Source organism: Carassius auratus, chromosome 12, assembly GCF_003368295.1.
Source record: "Carassius auratus strain Wakin chromosome 12, ASM336829v1, whole genome shotgun sequence".
Taxonomy (NCBI): Eukaryota; Metazoa; Chordata; class Actinopteri; order Cypriniformes; family Cyprinidae; genus Carassius; species Carassius auratus.
The window spans coordinates 6,525,760-6,538,384 of NC_039254.1; the positions used below are offsets into that span (position 1 = coordinate 6,525,760).

A 12,625-nucleotide genomic window follows, 5' to 3' on the forward strand; every position below is an offset into this window, starting at 1 on the left:
ATGTGAACGGTTTACTAAAGGAGCCATACTGAAAACCCTCTGTCTCTGGAAATGAACAGTGTAGGGCCTTAAAAATAAAGATGCCAAAAGATAACTTAAAGAACCACAAAATGTAAATGGATATTAAAAAATCTCAAATACTTTGAGTTATAGGCATATAAACACATGATGTGCTTTTTCCCGTTTTTGAATGGTCACCGTTGGCATATAATGCAATTAAGACTGCAGAAGCTTCTGTAATCCCTGTAATTTTACTCCTTATCTCAGGTGAAAGTTGTCATTTTGACCCCCCTCTAAAAAATTGTGGATTACTCCGTAAATATACATCCATGACTTTTATTTTTTTGGCCATCATCTTCATTTATACCTCTTATTTATGTGTTTCACCAGAAAAAATAACAGGGACCTCAGTAATTCATTATATTACCATATGAATTAAGTACATGCATAAACATCAAACACTTTCATTGTGTCTTAGTGCATGTGAATGTATGAAATGAATGTAGTTGTTGTCTTGACTGTGGCATGTCTTTGATAATGCAGAGACACAGTTTTATCATGTCCTCTTATTGTGCGTTAGTCACATCCACTGCCCTCCCCCATGTGTATGTGAGCCCAATGCTGAGCAGCAGAGATGTGCCCGGGCTGGTTGCCATAGCAAGGAACGTGATACGACAACTGTTGCTGGTATAGCCTGAGAGACGGAGGGATGTGGGAGGGGTCACGGCCAGTCTCACCATTCCTCATTTGTAGTCTGTGCATTTAACGAGGGAGAGTGAGAGATGAACACCTATGGGCAGAAATTTCCCAGCATCCTCATATAGGATTGCATTTTAATTCTGTGCTTGAATGTAGAATGATGAAAAATGAACTCTGTGCATTGAGAAGATATATGTGCGACAGCTAATAAATCAAGCTTATTGAGTTGTGTATTCGAGAAAGGAGGGGAAATCGACTTTTCCAGCCCATATTTTAGTGTGAAAGTCCTCCATTGTGCCTAATATATCTTTCTGTTTCTCTATATCTTGGTTTTGTACTTGAAGCTCTTGGATATTAATGCATGTTTGTGTTTGATTTAAAATTTGGAGCACTGACAAAACCGCAGGAAATCCACCCTAATATTTGCTCAGCGTAAATGTGGTAGTAAAGCAAACACAATTCAGTTGTGCTTAACCTTTAAGCCATGTATGAACTCAATTACCTCTGGAGCGATCTTTGACTCTCAAAATCTGTCATATCCTACTGAGCATGTCTGGCCAGTTTAGAGAAATCACATGTTCATCTGCTTTTTAAAAAGAGGGTTCACACTGACAGTGTTGCAAAGTGTCTGTATTGTTGATTTTGTAGGTGTTACTTCTTCTGTCTTAATGTCTCGGTCATATTCCAAATAAATAAATAAAAAAAAAGAAGAAAAATGAAAATAAAATTAGAATGTATCATGGTTTCTACAAAATGAAGCAGCACAACTGTTTTTAAATTAATTACATTTCTTGAGCACCAAAGCAGCATATTTCAGTGATTTCTGAAGGATCATGTGACACTGAGTGATGATGCTGAAAATTCTTTACATTTTTAACTGTAATAATATTTAAACAATATCACAGTATTACTGTTTTACTGATCAAATAAATGCAGTCTTGGTAAGCATAAGAGACTTCTTTCAAAAACATAAACTGTACCAACGCCAGTGTTCTATGAACATTTGTGTGTATTATTTCTAGGGATGTCCCGATCCGATCCACGATATCGGTATCGTGCAGATACAGGCGAATGCGAGATCGGAGAGGAGAAAAATATATGATCCAATACCTATCCAACACAAACCATGGGAAACCCCTGCCACTTTGTAGTCTGACGCTAAAGTGCCCTTGCCCTTCGGTCTGCCCTCGGTCTGTGTTTTCTTCCGTGTGCGACATTAATATTTTTCATTGTGGATGATAAAAATGTCTCCATGATCTGCTTTTGAAGAAATATCTTATTATGCTGCAGCGCACATTCTATCAGCTGCAGTTCTGGCGCCACGGAATTAATATACTTGCAACAGCCGACATATCCAGTACCATAGACATAGGTATTTATGTGTATGTCCAGTAGCGCCGCTCCCACATAGAGTACGCAGTAGGGCACCAACTCCCAGGGGGGCACCATCCCAGTTGCTCAAAAAACAAAAAACAAAAAAAACTTGTTTTATATGTACATCAATGTATACATAAATAAACATTTAAACGATTATAAAAAAGCGTTTCACTTAATATCCCCTCTAAGAGGATATTAACAACTTTTTTTAATGAACACAAATTAGTATTTGTTTTTTTTATGATAATGAAAACCTTTATTAGACAAGTAAATTGGTAGTCGCCATACCATGTAGCTACACACTGCATAAACCTAAATTTATCAACTTTTTTGGGGATATTGCTAGATTTTATTTGTTAATAGCTTAAAAAGTGGTGTTTAGTTGCTTTGATGCTACAAATTGCTGTCAATGTAAACGTTTCATTGGAGTTAACATTCACCGCCAGTAAAATATCCAGCTTTGCACCACACGCTGGGCAATGTCATTCTAAAGGATCTTTTAACCTCTGTTTTCAGTCCATTTGAAATGTTTGTGATTGTTAAAGGCTTCCTCTGTTTTCCTCCTCAGCCCGAGAACTTGCTGTTGGCCAGTAAGATGAAAGGAGCGGCAGTGAAACTGGCTGATTTTGGGCTGGCCATCGAGGTGCAGGGAGATCAGCAGGCCTGGTTTGGTAAAGAACAACAAGTTTTAAATGTGGTGCTTGTCCCCATTATGCTAGGATGTTGTGGGTGGTTTTGACCATTTGCGAATACTTTTTCAACTTTCCACACATTTTTTGCATTTTTATTACTGTTGCTTTAGATTTGACAGGATTTTCCCCCTCACAACTGTACTGATTCCCTCTTGTAATGTGCTTTAAGTTTATCTTAAAAGGATGTTGCTGCATTTCCCACTCCATTACCTCTGGTCTGAAATGCATTGGGATGGTCGTAAAGGCTTATTTTCAGGCTCTGCCAAATACCAATCTTAGCCCATTTCATGTTTAGCTTTAACAGTCATTCCTGTCCGTGTGTGAAAGACAGTTGAGCTGTCTCTACTGGATAAAGCCGTCAGGCAGGGTTTTCTCGGGCCTTGTGGCCCCCTACTGGCGGCTGCTTATTTCTGCTGCCATGAGATAACTGTTGCTTTAGTGCTAATCAAGTATCCGTACAGCTTTCTTTAGTTTTAAATAGGTAATTTTGTTTTGACAGAAGTATGCTGAGTTTTGTGAAGAACAAAGCCTTGAGGGTAGGAATAATTGTTGTATACAAGCTACAGTATGTTACCACAGCTTTTTTTGTTTCCATGTTTCCAGCCCTTGCCAGTTTTTGAGGGAGGCAGCCATCTTGGCACGTCACCATTTTGGCTCTAAATGGTTCTGGCCTCTGGAAAAATCCATTTATCATACTATCCACCTGCTTGGAATTATTAGCATTGCAGTGAATATTAATTGGCTGAGCTACTTTGCCTACAGGCGCCTGCGGTTTGAATCCACTTAATCTTATTCTCAGAGTACAGAATGGTCACTTCAACCTGTTTTTGTTACAGGTTTTGCTGGCACACCTGGCTACCTGTCTCCAGAGGTGTTGAGGAAGGATCCCTACGGCAAACCTGTGGACATCTGGGCCTGTGGTGAGTTTTCAACAGGGTCTTTAATCATTAGACCTCTTGCATATTCATTCTGCTTGCTGTATTAACAGGTTGCAGTATTCATACTGCTCAAGTTGGCAGTGCAGTGCTGAGTAGAGTTTCGGCACCAAGCCTGTCTTTACTGCTGAACTGGGCAGATAATAGGGTTTAAATGTACAGTAGACCTGTTTGTCAACACAGTCTTTTTGCTTTTTGAACATGCTTTTTGAAGCAAATATTGAGTGAAGCACTTAACTATCGCTTGAAACAAGGACGTCAGTCAGGTTAAGGCTGCAAGTTTGACATGAACAAGAAGATGATTAGGTATGGTACTAGTTAACAGGGTTGGGGTTTTATGTAAAACATTATTACAAAACAAATTAATATTTGGACCTAAATATATGCTTCTTTATGAATCATAATTTATTTTAATTACACACACACACAACTAGACTAGTGTTGGTATTCAGTAATGGGAGAAATCACGATAATGAATATACACGATATGGTGGGTACTTCAAAATACCATGAATAATTATTTATAAATTATTCAGATTATAAAAATAATTTTCCCATCACCTGGTCACAATGCACAACACTCCGTCAATGCTCCTGCAAAAAATGATGTAAAGCACAGGAGAAGCGCACGGCGGAACGCGTGAAGGAGAGCCACTGAATGAAAGCGAATATTTACTCTCTGACAGCAGATGGCGCTCAACAGCAGAAATGCAGACTTTCCCCAGAAACCCCTGAAACAAAGCGGCTGCACTTTTGTATTCGCTACAGTGTTCTTCACAGACACTTAATAGGCTATTTATTTTCAGACTTTTTGTACATTTTATTCTGGACAACAACATGCCCTTGTCTAATTGATACTAATTGAAAAGGTTTTGATTCTTTGGTGGGTCCCACTTTACATTAAGGCTCCATTGGTTAATTCATTAGTTAAACTGGCAATGAAAAATTCTTCCAAACATTAGAATATTTAATAACATGCTGTGAAAATCAAAAGTTATTTAATGAACCCGAGATGACATCAACTTGAGATTGCATTATAAAGTGTAACCTATTTGTCTGTATAATTATTTTGCACTCTAATCTGTGCGAAATGTTTTACTTTATTTTTGTGTATTGTTTCATTGTATTTAAATCTTCAGTTCTTTTTGTTTTAAGAAAAATGTTATTAAACCGGTTATACTTTTACAACATTTTTGCAACTAAATCTCAATATCGTGATAATACCGTATACCGAGATAAAAGCATTCAAAATTAATCGCAACATGAAAATGTAATCCCGTCACATACCTACATACAATTCAGTGATATTTTACTGTAATGCTATCAACATGGAACTTTGTACATGTGGAAAAAAATAACAAATAATAAACACTTTCTATCAGTCAAGTATATTCTTTTTGTCAGCCAATCAGAATACTTTTCTCTTTCTTTCCTTCACAGGTGTAATCTTGTACATTCTATTAGTGGGCTATCCTCCATTTTGGGATGAAGATCAACACAAGTTATACCAGCAGATCAAGGCTGGAGCTTATGATGTAAGTACAGCTGTCCTCTGATGGAGCTACTCTCTCTAACGAGTTCTGTCCAACTACTCTAAAACCACCTTCATCTGATTGGTCTTTGAATGCATCAAGTCTTTCAGCTGAGGAATTCACTAGGAGTGGAAAAATGATTTGCTCCCTACATTTCCTCTGGTCACATTTGCATAGATTTCTGAAGCGAAGTTTTACTTTTAAATCATAATTTTCGGTGTTTCTAATTAGTCCAGTCCATGTGATTTCATCAAGCCATTTCGTAAATGATACCATGGAACACAAAACCAGTCATAAGTGTCAGTTTTTCCAATTTTAGATTTGTACATCATCTGAAAGCTAAATAATGAAGTTTCTCTTGATCCATAATGTTAGGATAGGAAAATATTTGGCTGAGGCCGATTGGAACTGAGGGTGCAAAATATCTAAATACTGGGTAAATCACCTTTAAAGTTGTCCAAATGAAGTTCTTAGCAATGGATATTACCGTATTTTCCGGACTATAAGTCACACTTTTTTTCATAGTTTGGCTGGTCCTGCGACTTTCGGACTATATCGGACTATAGTCAGGTGCGACTTATTTATCAAAATTAATTTGACATGAACCGAGAGAAATGAACCATGTTCTTGGTTCTAAATGAATGCGACTTATAGTCCAGTGCGACTTTATACATGTTTTTTTCCTCATCATGATGTATTTTTGGACTGATGCGACTTATACTCGGGTGCGACTTATAGTCGGAAAAATACGGTACTTATCAAAACTTAAGTTTTAATATATTTTTGGTAGGAAATTTACAAAATATCTTAATGGAACATGAGCTTTACTTAATATCCTGATGATTTTTGGCATAAAAGAAAAATTTATTATTTTTACCCATACAATGTATTTTTGGCTATTGTAAATTTGATATGATTTCGTAAAATATAATTATTTATTTATTTTTTCAGTTAAAATTCCAACTTATTGCTCAATTTTTCCTGCAGGATTTGATTACAACAGATGTCGCAAGGTCTCTTCAACACACACTGTGATCCAACTGCCTGTTTAATTTCTGATTGGGTGCGATTTATAGCTACTGGTACTGTTATTGATTATGTCAGGCCCTCCCTGACGCATTGCAGAGAGATGAGCTTTGCTTAGAAACAACTTCCTCTTGTCCCGGAGTGTAAGTGCTTGTTTGCTTGCGTACGTGGGTGCGTATTTAGGAATTGTCCATCTCTTGCATCACAGTATCACACCCGATGTATGTGGCAGGACATGGAATGAGTGACTGCCCCGGAGAGACACTCATTCCATTCAAATTAATGGACCGATAAAAGGGACGAGATGATGTAACTGTGAGTGCATGCATGTTACACTGTTAGATGGATTTGGTGGTCACAGGGTTGGGTAGGCCAGCTCAGTTCACTTCAGATGGAGAATATGATCAATCCTTTATCACAATGTAGTTGTTTTTGCTGAAAATTCAACCACAAAATGGTTCACAGGTCAAGGACCCTTCTGTGGAAGGAGTGTCGTAACGGGGACCACTCAAAACGTTTATAGGTCCATATTAATGTATTTTCATACTTTCTTATGATGCAAAGGCATTAAAAGGATTAATATTCATGCTCAGAATCATAAAGTTGGACAGTGTATGTTTATTATACTTAATATGGTTTAATTTAGGAAAGAAATGGTTAACTGAACCAGGAACTGTTTAAGATCCCTGGTTTAGATCGTATATTAAATGTAATGGGGAATAATAGTGATGAATCATGGGGTTTTTCATCTCATTTTATTATTTTCTCTTAGTATTTGGAAATTAAAGAAAAATGAAATATGATGAATCATGAATAATAAGCAGCATTATTATTCAAAAACATTAAATACACTACCATTCAAATGTTTGGGCTCAGTACGATTTTATTTTTTCTGTAGTTGTAGTTTTTGGCTAATCGAAAACAGTAAGTAATATTATTAAAATTTAAAATAGCTGCCTTCCATTTTAATACATTTAAAATATAATTTATTCTTGGTATGGCAAAGCTGAATTTTTTTTGCAGTCATAATATTAGAGTTGTCAATTTCAAATGTGTTATAAACAGTTGTTCTGCTTATTATTTGGTAAAAAAAACAAAACAAAAAAAAAACACTAACATCTTTTCAAATTTCTTTGATGAATACAAAGTTCAGAAGAACAACATTTATTTGAAATAGAAGTCTTTGGTAACATAAAAAATGTTTTAACCGTCCCTTAGGGAGGTAAAATTGATTAATTGCAATTAAGCACTTCCAAAATAAAAGTCTGTGTGGATATTGTGTGTACTAATTACTAAGTATTAATTACTTAATTACTAATTTTTAATTGGATGAATCCTTCTTGTTGACTTTTTTTCCTAATTTTTTTTTTTATTAACAGCAGTGTTAATATTTCTACCAAAGCATAAATCTTATTCCAAATCTCGACAGGCTGGCACATTGCTATTGACGCACAATATATACTTTAAGAATCAACTTGGGAAACCTCGCGGTGAACTCGCTTCTTTGTTTTGTACCCTAGTAACCTTCCGTCATGTGACAGCAATCGATGAGGTGTAGAGTTGTGCTTCATCATCCGTTACCAGCGTCTGTCACTGCGCCTTCTGGTCATGTTCACGTTTGGATGTGCCATCCGCAATCCTGAGTGGCCTTTCTTGCTGAAGCATCCCACAGCGGTGCAAATGCTCCACCCATGGCATGTATTAACAGTGCCCTGAGCCAAAAGCGCTGCTGAATCAGTGTGTGTAAGGACTTACGAGCACATGCGGTGTTTCTAAGTACAATCCACACGCTCGTTTTAGCTGATGCAACACAGCTTGATGCGCAAAACAAATTATTCTTCCTGGAACCTGCCCAAGGTTTTCTTGGAACAGACAGAGAATTTGTAACGGCCACATAAAGATCTGGTACAATGAGGAGGTGTGACACACATTCAACACGGATACAGACACAGCTTTTTATTGGCTAATTACAACTGCAATTTTCTCTAGTTATGGGCTACAATGAAGCTATGAGGTGTGAAATGTGCAAGCAACATATTTCAAGCACCAGCCGTGCCGAATAGGCCGACAATAGGAGGACTGACTGCCGTGACTCATTGGATCCTGTACGCTGCCTTGTGATGTGTTTAATTTCATTAGGCCCCGGTGCTGACCGCTCTGTATGTGTGGTGTGAAAAGCTCTCTAGGCTTGCTCCTGCATTTAGATTGCATATCTAACGCTCGCTCATGATTCTTGCCCTCACAGTTTCCTTCTCCGGAGTGGGACACGGTCACCCCTGAGGCCAAGAACCTCATCAACCAAATGCTGACCATCAACCCAGCTAAGAGGATCACCGCAGAGCAGGCCCTCAAGCACCCATGGGTCTGCGTAAGTTATCTCTGCCGAGTTATCTCTACATTTTCCACAAGCTCCAAGCAAGAAAAATCTACTGGGGGAATCTGAGCGCTCTTAGAGTTTAATATAAAATGAAGCTTTCACATAATTTGTGCCCTCAGAATCGGTTCTAAATAAGGAATAGTGCATTCAGTATGAAAATTGTTGTTATTTACTTAGACTTCTGAGTAAAGTGCCGGATGCTCCTTATTTTACAACTGCAGTGAATCGGGACCGGAGATTTCAAGCTTCAAAAATAGTGCAGAAGCACTGGGGCTGCACGATTGATCACATTTTATGCATTATTATTTCTGCTTTTCTTGGTTAATTAAGCATCATCATCTGCAAGATGTGCCAAATAGTTATTTATCCTAAAAACATTTTTATTTTTTCATTTGACATTTCCAGTAACTTGCATTGATAACTAGACTCCAGGGGTTGCCAGATTACAAGAGTTGAAATCCCCCACTCGGGGTGAAATGTAAAACAAAAAATTTCTAAAATGAAAACAATTGTCACGATTAGAATATTTGATCAAAGTAATCATAATTATCAGTTTAACTATTATTGTGCAGCCATAATAATACACCATAAATATGGTCCATACATCTTGTGTTCTGTTGTCTGAATTTTAAAGAATTAGTGAAGTATGATTTATTCATTAAAAAAAAAAATATTTTGAATGCACTGGTTGAATGATTTGTTCATGAATCAATGGATAGATTATGAATGAATAACTTAAATACCTATTTTAGCTTGCATAAGACTATTGTATGACATCAGAAAATTGGACTAACTTGTGTAGACTACTTTTATGATATTATTGCATCCTTCTTAAAAACGGCAAACTCACAATTCATTTAATGGTGTACAAGTACATTATTAAGTGTTATTTAGTGTTCCATACAAGAAAGAAATTTATACAGGACCAGTTGAGGATGGATAAATAATGAAAGACCCCTTTAATTGGATCAAATATTAAATAATGCTGATGTGCAATATTTTTCTCTCTCTTGCATTTGCTCATTTCAGCAACGGTCCACAGTGGCATCCATGATGCATCGCCAAGAGACCGTGGAGTGCTTGCGCAAGTTCAACGCTCGCAGGAAACTCAAGGTACAGCAAGGGTTTGAAGGGTCCTTAGACTAACTCCAGTCTCCTTCCCTTGGGTAATTAGTGCTGAAAGTCCTGTTGCCATGGACTAAACCCTCTATTTTACTCTGTCTTTGTTCAGGGAGCCATTCTCACTACTATGCTGGTTTCTAGAAACTTCTCAGGTGAGTTCCCTCATTCTCCTGGGATCAGGTAGGAAAATGCAAAGTCATGGATGAACTTTGCCAACCTCTTGCTACAGTTTTCACTATTTAAAAAGATCTCGAATGGCTGGCTTAGTAATTAAATGGAAAGAGATTTCACTTGGGATCTAGAGCTCTGGATTACAGGAGTATAAATTTCTGGATTTTTCTGCTTCAAATCTCGATTTCTTTGTGCTGTTTTGGCAGTAAAGGAATATCTGTAACTATCTTTACAGTTTAATATCAGTTTACTTTCTGAACAGAAGATGTTTATGGTTTGTGCAGGTGATACAGCAGGTTTGAAAGCTTTAGTTTGTCGGGGGTTTTTTTCTAGACCTTGATTCCTTATAATAAACCAAGGTCATTTGTTCAGTAAGAGGGTTTGAATACAGTTCCATAGCTTCTCCCAACTCAACGCCTCTCTGTCCAATAGTGGGCCGGCAGCATACCAGCCCTGCTGCTCCCACCACAAGCACTGCCGCCCTTGCACAGGAAGGTATGTGAGAGTGCATCTCCTCACCTCGCCACCCGGGGGACCAGCGAGCCCCCTCCACTATGCCTCCAAATCCCCGCCCTCCCTCCGCTCTACCCAATCAGCATGCAGCCAATGAGAAACCTGCCTTTCTTGCCATCACTTGCATAAATTATTTGGACGTATGCTATATAGTCTTGGAGAAGTTCTCACTTTTAAACGGATAACGGCCTGCTGAATTTCCATCTCTCACATGCACGTCATGCATTTGAGCGATGTTTTAGACTAGAGTACATGTTATTTTTTTCAGCCATGTTTTTATACTGCTTTGCTTTTACATGACCATGTAACTTTAACAATCATCTAGCTAGCTTTTAACTCTGGTTCAGTCCTCTAACATGGGTCGAATCAATGAAAGAAATGTTAATGGTACAGGACAGATATTGGTCATTCTCAAAAATGTTGTATTTTCATATTATATTATATTACGTTGTTTAAATAATTTCTCTCAGCTCACGTATTATTAAAATAATATATGTAATCCAATGTAAATTATACTTAGGAAATCTTTAATAAAAAATTACTGTAATTTTTAAATTTTATAGAAGTGGTGTACTAGGCATCTGCTTTTTTCAGCTTTAAGAAAAATACTCAAAAGTGATACTATTTTACATTATTTCATAAAGTCTTCAGTTATTTAGAATTATATGAGTGGGATTTCCCAATTATTTAAAAAAAATAATAATAATCTTGACTGATCAGTGTTCATGACCATGTTTTTTTGAGAGTGACTCTTAAAGTGACATTTGAAGTATTCTAGCTTTTGTTCAGCTTTCAAATGGTCTATTTATTAATCCGTCATTATGATATGCTATTCAAACAGTGTCCCCAGTTCAATTTACTCACAGCAGCTCTTGGCGAAACAGTCCAATCAAATCGCAGCACTGCATTCATGTTAACGATTGCCACCATTAGACCCACCATCGGCCGGCATGCATTATCGTCTGCATGGAGTAAAAAAATCACATTTTGCTGCTCCTTCTTTGATTAGACTTTCTCTTTTTTTCTCTCTTACTCTCTCTCGCTCTGTCCCTCTCGGTTGAATTGCTTCAGCCCTCTTTGGCTCCCTCCTTCCCTGCTGATCAGCTTACTGGTGTTTTGTGCTATTGGGTTAAATGGCATTTAAGTGAAGTCTGCTTTAGCTGCAGATATAGGACCCCGGTCACATGTCTGTGCTCTCCGCCTCAGACAGAATAAAGGGGTTCGGAGGGGATAGAGGTTTTTTGATCGGTGTGCTGTGTCGTCAACTAAAGCAGACCCTTGCAGCCTAGCCAAGCCACCATTGCCCTACCACTCTCCTTTCAATCTTCCTTCTACCCTCGCCAAGAGCGCAGGGGCTTAACCACATGGACGGGCAGGAGCGGGGTTGGCTTGCTGCCAGTCGTAGACCCCATGTAGCCGGCGCAAGGGTCCGGTGAGTGCCAGGTGGTCTGCGGGGAAGGAGGCCCTCTGGAGGGCAGATGGACAACACTGTTGACAGTGTCTCTGAGTCAGGAGAAAGTGGAGAGGAGATCTCTGGTTAAAGTTATGTTGTCTGATCAAATCGAATTGTCTGACTCATTCCAAAGTGTTAGACATGTGTCTGTCAGTTTTAGTAAATGTCAGCCAGCTGCCATTTTCAACAAGCTGCGTCTGAGCAGCTGTCAGTGTTGGGAGAATACTTCATATGTAATGGTCAAAGGAGAACAATTAAGAAAAATTGCAGCATCTGTTCAGTCCCTCCAGGATTATGGAAACCTAACAAGAGCCCTCCACTGTATTACTGAACCTGTGAAAATGTACAGTTTCAGTTGTTGTGGTTATTAGTTAGCGTACAGTCTTCTTTTTCTATTTCTGCAGTATGTATAAATACATGATTGAGGAGCACTAAAATAACTTTCCGTTTGCATTCCTATTAAAGTATGAATCCTTGATGCTGCTGGGAAAATGCACTCTTGACTTTACTGTTTGAACAAAATTGAAAGTTTTGAGGTTCTGACATTAAGATTTTGCTAAAAATTCAAACATTTCTGGATTCTAAACTGGTGGCCTCATTTATTACAGAAAATCCCATTGGAAGCGCATTACTGTAGACATTTGTATTCTTTTTTTACTAATTGAAGGACAAGTCATAGAGTTGAAAGTTGTATTTAACCTGGAATATTCCTTTAATGTTCTTTTGAG

The 12,625-nt window shown here is 37.9% G+C and overlaps 1 protein-coding gene across 1 annotated transcript in view; it reads left to right on the plus strand.

The window, feature by feature from the left end:
* LOC113112165 (calcium/calmodulin-dependent protein kinase type II subunit gamma-like) overlaps positions 1-12,625 on the plus strand; it is a 44,022-nt gene that overhangs the window by 16,764 nt on the left and 14,633 nt on the right. The window contains exons 6-12 of the mRNA XM_026277614.1: positions 2,645-2,747; positions 3,605-3,688; positions 5,144-5,238; positions 8,507-8,629; positions 9,668-9,751; positions 9,870-9,912; positions 10,364-10,426. Coding sequence (XP_026133399.1) covers positions 2,645-2,747; positions 3,605-3,688; positions 5,144-5,238; positions 8,507-8,629; positions 9,668-9,751; positions 9,870-9,912; positions 10,364-10,426 — 595 coding nt within the window. The remainder of the gene's footprint in view (positions 1-2,644; positions 2,748-3,604; positions 3,689-5,143; positions 5,239-8,506; positions 8,630-9,667; positions 9,752-9,869; positions 9,913-10,363; positions 10,427-12,625) is intronic.